The sequence below is a fragment of the Trachurus japonicus genome, chromosome 13 (genome assembly GCF_045865225.1).
Source record: "Trachurus japonicus isolate A0001 chromosome 13, Traja_1.0".
In the NCBI taxonomy this organism is placed as follows: Eukaryota; Metazoa; Chordata; class Actinopteri; order Carangiformes; family Carangidae; genus Trachurus; species Trachurus japonicus.
Window position 1 is genome coordinate 26,261,606 of NC_140919.1, and position 15,463 is coordinate 26,277,068.

The 15,463-nt window shown below is 41.5% G+C and overlaps 1 protein-coding gene across 1 annotated transcript; it reads right to left on the reverse strand.

Moving 5' to 3' along the window:
- Nucleotides 1–11,038: 11,038 nt before the first annotated feature.
- On the reverse strand, nucleotides 11,039–12,284 carry LOC146976070 (olfactory receptor OR9H1-like). Its single transcript, XM_085794453.1, has one exon. The coding sequence runs from the start codon at nucleotides 12,231–12,233 to the stop codon at nucleotides 11,196–11,198; it is 1,038 nt and encodes a 345-aa protein (XP_085650579.1). The 5' UTR covers nucleotides 12,234–12,284; the 3' UTR covers nucleotides 11,039–11,195.
- Nucleotides 12,285–15,463: the final 3,179 nt, after the last annotated feature.

Consider the following 15,463-nt stretch of genomic DNA (forward strand, 5'->3'; position numbering starts at 1 on the left):
GTGCCGCTACTACGGGGGTTTGAGCCGCGCCATGTTGGATTCTACTTGCCATATTTGGAGCGGTGCGGCCGTTGGCCGGCCGAGGGCCCGCCCACTGGCCTCGAAGCAGCGGTCTCCGGACCTGTCACTCAACGGTTCCGCGCCCTGATTGGCCAGAACTTTAAACCTAATAATAGTAAAACGGTAGAGTTTAAAAAAAATTCACCCCCCTCAGAGTGTGTGCGGGGGTAGAAACTATCGATTGAGACCAAAAAAATGAAATGTACCAGGCTGTAAATATGTTTTTTTAAGCTGTAAAATCGGCTATTTTAACATGGGGCTCAATTGGAGTTGCTCCCTTCTGGAGCCAGCCCCCAGCGACAGCCGAGGGGATTGCAGCTTTCTGAACGCGGAAGTGAGCTTCACTTCTCAGACCGACAACTGCCCCCTTGGTTTGACTCTACGTTCCAATGGGTAACCATAGGAACGGGTCAGAAAAACACGAGTTATGGGGTGCCTGGAACGCACCGTTACTATAGGGCTATAACCACCATCTAAATTACATTACATTAATAATAATGATCAATCTTTCAAATCGTAGACCTAACTTTAACTAGCAGACTGTAGAGTAGGCTGTGCATGAAATTAATTGTCAACATATATCCCCAGTACACACTCATTCACATTTGTATTAAAGTACATTAGCTTAGCTTTTAAGTTTAGTTAGTGGGAAAAAGCGTCGCCTATACCTTTTTCTGACAACATCTGGTGATAGAAGTAGTGTTGCCGATGTTAATCTGCCCTCTGCGTTGTGTTTCGGTACGGACTGCCCCAGGTAGGGTCCAAACCCTAGTCTCCCGCACGGCGGGCGACGATGCAAACCGTTATGCCAAGAGGTCAATGACCATTTAGCAGTCAGGTTTGCATGTCCTTTTTATGGGTAAGTGAGTGCACACGGGACCCTCCATTACAGTAGCAGTAGATGGTTTTGTTTGTAGACAATTAGACAAATTATCTCAAATACATTACCCTGTTGAGACTGTTGACACCTGCTGTGATCATCTTCACTGTTGCCTCATTCGAAAGCTGTGCTGACAGCGCCCCCTACAGTGCAATAGCCTACTCCTTTGGTATATTGATTATTGTTTTCTAAAGATCATGTTTGCATATGAATTGTATTATATTGCAAATTTTCTTAAAATTACAAGAGGAGGTTCAAAGAATAAGGAAGCACTTTTGGGGGGAAAATCCGATTTTACCACCTTTAGAAAACAGTCATGAAATGAACAAAAAAATCATTTCCTAAGCTGACAACCTGGCTAGAATACATGTTGAGGGGTCAATTATTGACACTGGATAGGTTGTCAGCTTGTACCCTGAGGTGTCCGCATAAGTTACAATATCAGTTTTGGCCCCCTGACTATAACGACAGCTAGTACCTCTAGCTATAAATATTATAGATAACTTTTCCAAAGAATGCAGAATGTAAATTATTCAGCTGTCCTATCTGTCTGTCCTCACTCCAGCTGCTGGTTCCTCAGACGAGAACTGTAAACTTTGAAATGTTAGTTTTATTGCAGGAGGCTGTCCTGCAATAAAAATTCATCAAAGGGATCGTGAGTGTGCTGGCCTTTTCAGTTTGCTGCTGTAGCTGTGCACCTCCTTAAGTTTTTTCCTTTTTTTGGTGAGTGCTCGCTTCTCGCTCTTTTTTCACATGAACAGTCAGACCATAAACTTGGAGAAAAATGTTACCAAATACCACTACTCATCCAAATACATCACAACTCACTCTCACATGCATATATAACAATAATAGAAGAATTATATTACAAAATGCACATGGCTGTATCCCATATGGAAACATAGCCTACTGTAAGCATAGAAACAAATATATCAATAGCAAAAACGTATAAACATGTCAGAGATCCATAACAATAACACTAACACAGAAAGAGCGTCACATTATAGAAAAGGCCTCAGATCAAAGTCTTCATTCAACCCTCTTGGGGACAGTGTCCAGAGTATAAATCCAGAAGGCCTCTCTTTTAAGTAGCAGAGCGTTTAAGTCACCTCCACTGCCGAACCAGTTCAATACCACAGTAACTGAAAGTAGACACACTGTGAGAGAAAGTAGTGAAATGGACAGCCACAGGGCTTCTGCTATCATGATTACGAATGTTGGATCTATGCTCAGATATTCTTGTTTTCACCTACAGGTCATTCCCTCTACAGGTAAAGGACATGTAAAGATGCTTTTTTTCTTCTTCTTGGTTTGTCCTGTACAACAATGACGCAAAATGGCGGGCTGTTGATGATTTCATTTGATCGTATGTATCTCCTGAACATTTGTTTTTCCATTTGATTTAGATTGAAACAATTGCTAAGTTAAGTTTTTAGTGTACAGTATAACGGAGTAGAAGCTGTATATGAGTGAATAAGCTTTTGTTTGTATCATTATTTTAATGCTAAGTCACTCATTAGAGTTATTACACTATGTTGATGTTGTAAAAAGGTTAAAAAAGGTGATATTTTTGTAATATTAAAGCAGAAGTAGCGATCCGGTCGTTTTGGCTAACTTCTTGTCAGCTGATGGAGTTAGCAGCCCCCGCCCTCGTCATGGATCTATTGGTCCTCGTCCCTACGTCACCACATTCACGCGCATCCCTTGGCTGCACACACAGCCCTTCATGCCGTTCTCTCTCCCCATTGGATAAAGGTTGTAGGATACAAGGAAGTATACAAGAAGTTTTCTCCTCGGCTTACAGCAGAGCAGAGTGACTGACAGTCCCGTGTTTCGGACCAAACACTCTATGTAAGTTATTGCTGTCGGAAGATATAACTATTTAAGACTTATATTAACACAAACATTCCGCTTACTTCTGCTTTAAAAGACAAAAGTATGTTGATACAAGGTCTCCATTACTGCTTATATGTTATGTGTTCAAATGTGAAGTGAAACAGTTGAAGCTTAAAGAAAATAACATCACTTGTAAAATATTCTGAGGCTGGATAAAGCAGCAGTAAAATAATGTGAGTTTAGGCTACATTTAAAGTTAAACACTTTTTAATTCATAAAAACTGCTCGGCAGCGAGAACGGACGCGTCCGTTTCTCGCTGCCGAGCAGTTTTTATGAATTAAAAAGTGTTTAACTTAAAGTGAGTGCTGTCACAACCTTTTTTTGCTTTGAATTTTTTGGACTGGCACCCGATTTACCTTTCATACGTGGAGTTGAGCACGCCAAGTCTGCTGATTACCTTTAGGCTACATTAACACAGCAGTGTTTTGTAATTTAAAGGTGTACAGAAATGGCCGTTTGTCCCGTTTGTCGCGCCGAGTTGTCACGAGCTGCAACACGAGTTTACCCGAGTAAGGAAAATGAATTTGATTGGTCGTTATCGAGCGGGCGGGATATTCAAAGTTTGGGGCGAGCCCGAGCTCCGTGTGTGTGTGCGTGTCTCAGACGTTTGAATGACGGATTACGGATCCAATATCAGTGGCTAGTGAATCGTGTACAGGCTGACGTATAATCCGTGCGCCTGCATTATCCAATACGAAAAAAAAAACTACACTAAAATACACACTTTCATCACGGATTTACTCAAAAATAGAATTTTGCACAAAGTTTGGCCTACATCGTCTGATAGATGAGTTATTACACTAATTTTATGACCCAGAGTGGGCTCAAATTCAATTTTCTTTTCTGTACACCTTTAAGCATTATTGGTAATATGTACATTTATAATTTGTTTTATTGTAAATTAGTGGATTATGGAACATTTTATTTGAACGATTATGAACCAAGAAACTGATGATTTGAAGGAGAAAGAAAGATGAATTCTGTTTAAGACAGAGAACAGCCTGCTTGGATGAACACACAATGACCCTGTCTCTACTTTTCCTAAACAGGACACATCTGCTGTGCACAGGAAGCCTAACTCATCCTGAGGCCTGTAACATTTTCATCGATGGACCCACGCTGACGGTCAGTGGAGACTCTGATGTGTGGTTACATCATTGTTACAGCATCTTTTGACAGTAATGAGTCCCAGTGGAGCTTCATCAACAGCAGCTATTTGTAACAACACAAGGCCAGACCCCCGAGGCTGCAGCCTGTGTGGACACTTGGACACTCTGGAGGCCACAAGCAGCTTCACCAACAGGCAAATTAGCAGCAGCAGCAGCAGAAGGGAATCATGGGAGAACGCTTGGCTGTCACCATGATTACGACTGAAAGCAGAGCAGCTTCAGGCCGTTATGAACACAGGAAGTTAGACGTGACCTTGTGTCACTCACAGAAAGTTCAGGAGTTTATCTGACCATTGTAATGACCCACTGTCCCACTCCCACCTTTGAGCCAGGTGGGCGGGCACATCGTACATACTGTATGTTTTAGCAGTCATTTCATTTGGGGTCATCCCTCCCCGGGTCCTATGTTCCCCGCTGTGAACATAGAACCCTTTTAGAAAAAGGACCCGGTGAACATGCAATTTTTGGTCCCATACCTGGAAGTGGAGTTGTGACAATACATAGGCTACTGGGGAACATAGGACCCTTTTTGTGAAAAATGAGGAAAGGACCCTTTAAAAAGGTTGTGACAGCACTCACTTTAAACACTTTTTAATTCATAAAAACTGCTCGGCAGCGAGAAACGGACGCGTTTCGGACGGCTGATTGCCGAAACGCGTCCGTTTCTCGCTGCCGAGCAGTTTTTATGAATTAAAAAGTGTTTAAAGTGAGTGCTGTCACAACCTTTTTTTGCTTTGAATTTTTTGGACTGGCACCCTCGTACATACTGTATGTTTTAGCAGTCATTTCATTTGGGGTCATCCCTATGTTCCCCGGGTCCTATGTTCCCCGCTGTGAACATAGAACCCTTTTAGAAAAAGGGTCCTCCACAAAAGGACCCGGTGAACATGCAATTTTTGGTCCCATACCTGGAAGTGGAGTTGTGACAATACATAGGCTACTGGGGAACATAGGACCCTTTTTGGGAAAAATGGGGAAAGGACCCTTTAAAAAAAAAAAAACGGTTCCCCAATCGGACCCTTTTTGGGAAAAACAGGGAACGTTAAAAAAACAACAAAAAAAAACAGTTGCCTGCGCTTGCGCTCCCTTTCATTTCACTTTCCCACATATTTATTTTAAAGATCCCTGCATGGCTGGTTTGAAGAGAACAACCGACCAGGACCAGGCACAAATTCATTTATTGGAAGAACATTTGGGAAGTTGGTGATCATGTGACAATTGCCCCGATCTATGAATATGTGCCCCAGTTTATGGTTGGATTTGTGGTTAGCTAAGGAAGTTACTGTACAGTTCAAAGTTACAGCGATAAAAGAGATTTTATAGCGTGGAAATTTTATGGTTTCAATGGAGACTGTTTGCTTGTAGGTTTTAGCAAAATTTGGAGCATTTTTTATTTTTTGGAAGCTGACAGAAGTTCACTACTATCTCAGATGAGAATGGGAACTTCATCACATTGTTCAGCAGGTCAGAGGGTTTCAACACCTGTGCACATCATCAAACTCAGTTACAACATTATAAGTGAATCCATTGAAGACAAAACATGGCCGTCTTGAAGGAATGCATGCTCATACTCAAAAAAAGGGTAGGCTACTTGATAATTTGGAGTTTATTACTTTCCTATTATTGTTGTGGATGCAAATATTCTTTCATTTAGGCCTCAGTGAGATTGCTGCTTCAATTTGAAGTTTTTAATAAAATCAAGTAGACTAATAACATCCTATGTGTGTAGTGCCTGGTGAAAACGTTTATATCTTGTTTATTTAAATATGTGTTCGGTTAACAAATAGGCCTATGCAGTAATATTTTTGAAATATGGTCGGTTAAATTAGCAGTTGTGAAAGAAGTTATCATTAATGTGGAGAAATGTAAGTGTGATATTTTATTTGGGATAATACTGAAATTTCCTATGCTCTTAATGGTTTTTGAACGTTTCATGTCGTTCCTCTGTTTATTTGGGTAACCAGGTGTCAATCTTTTTTGTCGGGAGAAAACGAGGAATAGAAAAACGACAACGTAAAGAGCTAGTTGTAAGCCTTTAAAGGTATTTAAAGTTATTCTTTCTACTGAAACTAAAAGCCGGAGGGTTTTATCTGTGTGGTATCGGGTACAAAATGTAAGAGTGAGTCGTGTTTCAGCCTGAAATTAGTAAAGGTTGGCGACGCCATTTTCTGTTGTGTATCAGTGCTAGTAACCGGGTCGCCACTAGCCGGGAGAAGAAGGAGACTGTGTGTGTGTGGGAGAATATTTTGCGCCGGGATTTCTGAGTGAGTATGGACATTATGTGAACTGGTGACAATGTGAACGTTTATGGGATAGTAGAGTTTATTAGTTTTGTGAATTTCTGCATAGTGTACCTGCCTGTCAGCCTACTGCCACGCATGCTGCTGCTCAGGACTTTGTGCTGCTGCCAGGAAACTTGCTGTTGCACACGGACGTGTCTCCAGGACTGGTTTCTCCATCCATCTCACACGAGGAACCTGCTGCTAACCGTTTCTGAATTACCAAGGATCCGTGAGTACTGAGAAAACAATTTTCAGAGGATTCAAATGAGCTCCAACATGCGCGCCAACAACATGGTACCATAACGGAGTTTCACAAAACCCCCCCAGTATTATTATTATTATTATTATTTTTTGACTCAAAGGGTAACCAGGAAAATTAAAGGGTGAATGTCCAATTTTTGTGTGTGTGTGTGTGTGTGTGTGTGTGTGTGTCAATAAACATTTCATGTGTTGCAATGTGTATTGGGAGTTGAAATGTTTATCTGACAAATGTGGTTATGTTAGGGGTAAGGCTCATATCAGAGTCCTGCACGGGTCCAATTTTGGAAACCTGTGCCTGCCCCGCCTGTAGGTTTTTAAAGGGATAGTTCACCCAAAATTCAAATTTCACTTATTATCTACTCACTCTCATGTCGACTAAGGGCTGGGAGAGGTTTCAGAGTCCTCCGTGCCTTCTCTGAGTTACAGCGGGGCTCCGTGCCTCACTTTTCTTCGTCCAAAAAGACACACCAGAAAAACATCCAAATACCTCCATAGTGCTTGTCTGTAATGTCCCTCTTGTATTGAAGCCCCAACATGAGAAATTGTTCTGAAAAAAATTCAATAAGTATAGGTTTTAAGCTTGTTTGTAGTGGAAGCTCCCAGTGTCTCAGTTCACTGCTTTGCCTGTGGCTGTGCAAATCTTGCGCGATTTGCATTGACACCCAGTTCACGGCTCTGCAAATCGCGCAAGATTCCGGCAGAGCAACACTGGGAGCTTCCGCTACAAACAAGCTTAAAACCTATACTTATTCAATTTTTTTCGGAACAATTTCTCATGTTGGGGCTTCAATACAAGAGGGACATTACAGACGAGCACTATGGAGGTATTTGGATGTTTTTTTGGTGTGTCTTTTTGGACGAAGAAAAGTGAGCTCTGTTCGCAACCGTCATATATGCAGTGCTGCACGGAGCCCCGCTGTAACTCAGAGAAGGCACGGAGGACTCTGAAACTTCTCCCAGCCCTTAGTCGACATGAGGGTGAGTAGATAATGAGTGAAATTTGAATTTTGGGTGAACTATCCCTTTAAGCCCTTTTCCCGACCCGTCACCCACGATTATTTCTGAATTCAACCCGGATCCGACCCACCCGTCAATATTAAGACCCGTTGCCCGTGAGACTGCCGTCATCATTCGCATCTTTCGTGAAAAAAAGGCCATAGGGCCTACTATTTGTAGATTCCCTCTAATTCGCCTCACATGTTTAAGGTGTTAAAGGACAATTCCAGGCAAATTCAACTTGTGGCTGTATTTTCCTAACATTTTAGGTCTAAAAGAAGGAATCTGAAGAAACAGTATTACTTGGAATCTGAAGATTTTCAGTTGTCATAAACACAAGAATATCAACTCTCGCCGCATGTTTGAGTAGCCATATTTTTAGTATATTTTTTGGCCTTTTGCCTTTATTTGATAGCACGCAGTAGAGATAGACAGGAAAGGGGGAGGCAGAGAGAGGGGGAATGACACGCAGGAAAGGTCCGCCCGACACGGGATCCGAACCGGGGACGCCCGCGGCGAGGACCGCAGCCTCTGCGCCACGCACCGCCCATACACAAGTACTGTTGAAGGCTGTAGGCTCCATTGTAATAAATGCATACAGACATTCACTCATTTACACATTCCTTGTGTTTTACTGTACATATGATTCTGTCTGATATGTTGAGCCACTAAGAATAATAAGCTAAGATAACTAGTTATTCTGACAGATTCTTTTTTTGTTTGCATTATTTCATTCATGCATTCATGCATGCCAGAATAGGTGCGATGTTGGTCTTAAATTTAATTGGACGTGGTCTTAAAAAGGTCTTAAAAAGTCTTAAATTTGAGTCGAAAAATTCTCGGGGTACCCTGGTGTTAACAGGTGTAAAGGGGTATTTCATGATGTTTCTGTAACAAATTAGAGTTGAGTGAGAGGACAACATGTGACATCATATCATTTTCTTCTGGCCATTACTCATGGCTGTAAGTCAGGCAACCTGGTTGATTAATAGTGGAAGCATACAGCTGAGAAACAGTATTACTTGTTTAGTTTTACTTCGAATAATGTAAAAGTTTTCTGAAAAGTGCTAAAGCTAACTAAAGTAAGAACTGTACAGATGCACTTACATGATTCACAGAGGAAACAAAAACTTGACACCTAAGTAGGCCTACTGATTTACTCAACTTTAATAAGAGCAGTGCTGGTGTTTTGAAATATGTTTCATAAGCAGCTTTAGCCTGTGTCTCAGTGGTCGTTCATCAGAACTCCTCCTACTGAAAGGATACTGGCCCACCATATGGTCCTTAAAGCAGAACTATGCAGGGCGGCCGGAAATAGCTCGCTCCTTCGTTGGTTTCTCTTTTTTTCCCTCTCCGGAGCTCCCCCACAGTTCTGGTAGGCACATGTCACTGTCGTAAAAAAAAAAAAAAAAAACTCGCCTCCGCCACCTCCTCCACCCCCCCTACACGTGCTTGTGTTTACTGCTGTTTGCTAAGCCCTGCTAACACCGAGCTAACGCTAACACGGAGCTAATGCTAACACGGAGCTAATGCTAACACGGAGCTAACGCTAACACCGAGCTAACGCTATGCTAACACGGAGCTAACGCTAACACGGCGCTAACGCTAATACAGCCACACACAGGCACAAAGACACAGACATACACACACAGGAATAAAGGTTCCAAAACGCGAAGGTGTGTGTGTGTCATGATGTATTACATTATCTTATAAAAGACCCATGGTGTGTGTATCTGTGTTAGCATTAGCTCCCTGTTAGCCACAAGCTGAACTTCATCAGTAAACATTTCATGTTTCCATGGTTTCCTCCGACTTTGAGAACTCAAACCAATCACGATTCGTGACATGCATGACGTCATATGCGTTCTTATCTCGTACTGCCGTAAGGCAGTTTCTCGCGATACTTCTATCCATTGACGAGATTTGTAACACCGAGACGGACGACTGATCTTGCAAGTGCGGTTTTCAGCCAGTGGGGGGGGGGGTGAGCGCATTGGCCTAGACCCCATTCACTTCATAACAGGTCACTCAACCATCACAGTGACTCTGAGCCACAATAATTACAGCCCAAATCCTGCATAGTTCTGCTTTAAAGGGATAGTTCAACATTTTGGCAAATTGGCCCATTGCCATAATCGCTATAGTCATAGCAGTAGGTTCATTACCTTTAATTGTAGGTGTAAGCTATTTTCAGTACGGCGGAGCGCAGCAGCTGGCTGCTCAGAGCTACGCTATGGAGGCTAACGGAATTTCGAGGTAAATACAGGGTAAATACGGAGACTGCTTGCTGAAAAACTGTCCCTGAACGCAACGCGCATCAGCGGTTTTGTATGAATTTACCTCGAAAACGGCTCCGTTTCGTATCGTTCCGTCATTATCTCATAGCGTGGTGGTTGTGCAGGTCACAACTTGTCTACAAAAGCGCTGTGGAGTTTTGGGATTTTGTATTTGATGAGTTTAATGAGGGAAACCAAGAAATTCCGTTAGCCTCCATAGCGTAGCTCTGAGCAGCCAGCTGCTGCGCTCCGCTGTACTAAAAATAGCTTACACCTACAATTAAAGGTAACGAACCTACTGCTATGACTATAGCAATTATGGCAATGGGCCAATTTGCCAAAATGTTGAACTATCCCTTTAAAGCTCAACAAACCCAGAATGTCTTTTCATGATCTGGCTTCACTGAGCCAAACATTGTCCCGTCAGATTACCATCAATATGAATCCCTAATGTTCACTTAGCTGATAACAGCTACTGGCTCGTTCATCTTATCTTATATCTTATCTTGGATAAACGTAGAACAATCTAGGACAGAAAACATGCTATAGAAATGATTTCACTGATTGAAGTCAGTTGATGAACTGCAAATCAGAGTGTATCATCATGTTTCTTCTGTTAAAGTTAACATTGATTGTTTGTGCTAGAGGAGAGAAGGAAAAGAGGAGAGAGGGAGTTGATGTGTGAGTCAGTCTGACTGATAATTTCATTTATATAAAGATGGACTATGATCAACATTGAACAGTGTGTGGATCATTGTTGTAGATTTTTTTTCCCAGTCAGTGTTTCCAGTGATCTGATTTTCATTCATTCATCACATTTTGTTTATTATTTTTACAAGAAGAAGCCATAAAATACATCAAATCTGACACTATGACCTTTATCAATATATGTAGCTACAGTTTACACTTTTACCGCATAAAGAAAAGAGCCATGTTGTGAGGTTAGTTTGGCTGCTCATACATAGATGCATGCAACATCTGCTCTGAACCAAGAAATAATTCTGAGTAAGATCATTACCACATGTTCTGGAGGACTGTGGAGGACTTGAGTGTATTTTCTAGAGAATGCTTCAAGGCTGATTACTTTCATTATTACACAAAATGAATACCATGACAAAAAAAGAAAAAAAAGTGTTGCTTAACGCTTCTGAACATGCTAAACAGTGCAGACTGACTATATAGAAGGCTTTTTTTCAAAACATAGAATTAGTCTTGTTCATGTTTAATTTTAGACAGGTAATGACACAGTAAAGGCACACATTACATGTTCTTTATCAAAGTTAACACTACTATTAACAGGGACGTCCCTTGTATGTTTTTTCTTGTTCTAATTAAACCAGTTCATTAGATGATAGATGACATACACTGAGCAGGCTACATTCTTTTACCAAAAGTAAGATTTCTGCATATGACACGGATTTTGGACAGATTTAGTCCATACATTACAGGGTTGAAGAGCGGCTGGCATGTGAGCCAGTATAATGATAAGAAGATACGTAACGTAATGGGCAAATTACTCATATTAAACCTGCCCTGCACTATTTCAAAGAAAGCCCCAAAGGAGAAGTTCAATAGAGAAGCAAGATGAGGTGTGCAGGTACTGACAGCTTTCTGTCTGGTCTCTTTAGAGCCAGAAAAACACACTTTGAGAATCCTCATGTAAGTGTAAATAATTAGAATTATAAGCAAAACTATGATAGTAAATACATAACCAAGCCCAAAGATGTTACTGACAGTTGCGTCAAAGCAGGCCAGTTTAACAATAGAGTAGTTGTCACAGTACACTTTGTGAATGGTATTCCCACAGAGCTGCAAAGGAGCACTCAGAGATATCATGGCAACAGTGGCAACCACACTGTATAACCACACAAACGCAGTAAGGATTACAACCTTGATGGATGTCATTTGTGTGTTGTATTGCAGAGGATAGCAGATAGCCAGATACCTGTCATAAGACATCACACCTATGGTGAAGAATTCTACACTTCCATAGAAATGGACACAATAGATCTGCAGGAAACAAAAGAATGTAGACACAGTATGAATGTCAGAGAGGATCTGAACCAGCAGGGATGGAAACAACGATGTACTACCATAGAGTTCATTTACAAACAGGCTGCACAGAAACAGGTACATGGGCTCATGTAAACTCCTGTTCATGCAGATAATCACAATGAGAGAGAGATTGAAACAGACAATGATCATATATATAAACAAAACGGCCACAAAAGACAAATACTTGAAAAGCCCAGTGTCAAAGTAGGCAACTAGTGCAAAATATGAAACATGAGTAGAGTTAATCATGACCATTGACTTTGCTCTTTGAGTAATGATAACATTATTCAGCACACGTGAAGCTAAAACATTAGTCACGAAAACAGCAGCCACGACAGCAACAGTAAACGGATTCATTGATCATCCATCTGCAGTCACACTGTGAATCCTTCCTACAGTAACCCAGACAGAACACTGCCTCTGCTTCTTTTAACTGTTCAGGTGAGGTGACAACAGACAGGCAGACGTCACACTCCTCATCATCACACCAATGGTTGCTGATCCAATCGCAGCTAAAATGGCAAACTCTCTTTCTGCATCATACAAAATGGATAAATGAAGGTACTTTATTAATTAAATATTCATAATCAGAAGGTACTGAAAAATGGACACAGTCATACGATTAGCTTTTTCCAAATTGACAACTTATATTAATGAGTTAGAATCCAAAATTGGAGAAATTAGCTAACGAGGAAGAGAAAATAGGAAGCTTTGTGTATATCAGGTTTTTTGTTTGTTTGTTTGTTTGTTTGTTTGTTTTTACAAATAATTTTTTTTTTTTTTTAATGCACATTTAAACACGTATTACAGGACAATTACACAGACAGTTAGATGTGTACAAGAACGTATGGGACAAGGGACGCTTACAAAACAAACAAACATATGAGCTAGGACAAATCTAATCAGAGATTGGAGAGTGGAGTTACGAGAGGGAGTGTTGAGCAGATATATTGGAAATAAAACAAAAATAAAGATAGGAATAGGAATAAGAATGAGGGGGAAGAAAAAGTGGGGAGGGTTTCGAGGAATCAGCTCTGGACGAATTGTATGAATGGTGACCAGGTTTTATTGTATTGGGTGATATTGTCTTTCATGGTGAATGCAAGTTTTTCCAAATTTGAATGTTCAGTTAACAGATTATACCAATGTTGTATTGAAAGTTTTTCGCCGCGGCAAAAATGCTCTCATTGATGAGAGCGGCAGCGATCAGCGATCAGCTGTAACAGTGTAGTGGAGGGGAACACACGCTATGCGCACACACGCGCGATCCTCCTGTCAGATGCGGCTGCATCTCTCAGGTCACTTGTGTGTGTGAGAGAAATAAAAGCTCTGACTTGCTGGGGCAGACGTTGTTTGGTGTCACCCGCTGATAAATATCCATCTTTTTCAGACTTTTTTCGATGGAAAAAAAATATATTCGAGTCAATGTATAAAATATAGGCTATAAAAAAATGCATGTATCGTTTGGGGATTTATATTAAACACTCTACTGTTTAATTCCGTGTAAACGTTTACAAATGTAAACTGACACATCCATCCCTCTGACCAAATCTGGATATAATATTTGATCTCTTCCTCTCCCCAAGTGTTGCCGCGGCTCATCTTCCCTTTTTTTCTGTTTATTTACTTTTTTTGGCATGAGCGAACGAGACGGGCGAATCTGACGAGACTTCCTGTATTTGGTTCGATAGTTCGAACCTTCCAAAAAAAATGCTTTCACACTTGGATAGGATAGTCCAGGATAGTCCGGACCGAGACCACCTCCTGAGGCTGGACCAAAGACTCTGTCTTTAGTCCGGGGGAGCTTTCACACCTGTCAATTTGATCTGAACTATCTGGAAAGTCCGAAAGTCCGGACCAAACGAGGTAGGTGTGAAAGCCCCCTAAGGTGTGAACTGGACAGAGGAGCAGCGCTGCCAATGGTGGCCTAGGATGTACAGAAATCGCCACATTTACATTACATCCATTAAAGGGACAACGAGGAGTTTCTATTCGGTTATAAAAAAGTATCACGTTAATGTGGATGAATCTCCGCTATCCACACTTGTTAATGGGCCCAGTTTCGATAAATATATCGTTCTGTCTCTATCGTTATTTTGTTATTATTAGTGGTGGCGGAAATGCTGGTCGAGCCGACCAGCGTTTCCTTCGTGGCGAGTAATGAGAATAACGCAGCCAAATCGCCGTTTATGGTCGGAACTACGACGGTATGTGAACCTCTTTGAACCTCTGGCTTTAATTATTGATGAATGAAAACATGAGTCCGTCTTGCGCCGGTCAAAGAATTTCACGGTGCGCGCGGAGGCTCATAAATGTAGTGTGAAAACGCTTCGCTTTTCCAAAACTCCTCATTGTCCCTTTAATAAATGATTTAGCCTACAATTAACCGATTGGTCTACATTTAAAGGGATAGTAGCATTTTTTTTAAAGTGGGGTTGTATGATCTACAAATGGGTCTACAAATGGGTTTCCATGGAGTTTTTCCTCAGTCGATGTGAGGGTCTAAGGACAGAGGATGTTGTTACGATGCCATGTAAAGCCCTTTGAGACAAACTGTTTGTAAAAACGGGCTATACAAATAAAATTGCCTTGCCTTGCCTTGCCTAGCCCCTAAGTACTTTAATTGCAGTAGAAGACTCTCTGCACTCCTCCCATTAGCAACGCCAGCCCATAGCCCTGCCCAGAGATTTACAACATACATTGTTGTGAATGGACCCAAAGAAACGGCCAATTTTTGTGGCCTAAAAGAGGTTTTACCTGAAAAAAAAAATACACAGTTCCATTGTTTGCTATAATATAATTTTTTCCAGCCCTTCAAAGTGCAAGAAAAACGCAGTTAAATTAAATTAAAAGTTAAGTTAAATTATTTTTCAATTAAAGTACTTAGGAGCTATTTGTAGATCAAACAACCACACTTTAAAAAAATGCTACTATCCCTTTAATTTAATAAACAAAGAATACGGTGGAGGGAAATTTAGTGTGATGTGCTTGCACAAAGCTCCACGACCTGCTTCTCTCCGGTGCTGAGTAAGACCCGGTTCCGGCTGAAAACCGCAGCAGACCGGTTGTTGCCTCCGTGAGCAGCCGCCAAGGATAATACATCCATGTGAGCCGCTGGTGCGACCCTGCTGCTCACACAGGTGGCTCTGCCTCTGCACTTCTCTGAAAATGTTGGAGCAAACTTCTAAACAGGGGTCGTTTGGATAACTGACTCAAACGACATGCAAACAGTGTGCCTCAGGGGTTTTCAGACCAAAGGAGGAAGCACGTCAAACCTGGCCAAACACCTGAAAGACAGGCACCCCGACTTGTTCAAAGAATTCAAGGTGAGTGAGTTTACGTTTACTATCGCTGTTCTGTCACGTTATATGTTAACCCGAAAATGCCTACGTTCCGTCATTTGGGTCATTTGGGCATGAGAGTCAGCCGGGGCGCAGCCGTGCAGGCTTTTACTCCCTCACTCAGTCGCTCAGTAGATGTTTTTTTTGTTTTTTTCCCCCGCATGTCGATGTTTAACGTAATGTAACGACACGGTCTGCGTTATTATACGTAAGGTGGCATGATGAGTCTGACAGTCTCTTACCTTA

Excerpts from the sequence above, each read along its gene's own strand:
- LOC146976070 (XM_085794453.1), bottom strand. The coding sequence starts at position 12,233 with ATGAATCCGTTTACTGTTGCTGTCGTGGCTGCTGTTTTCGTGACTAAT.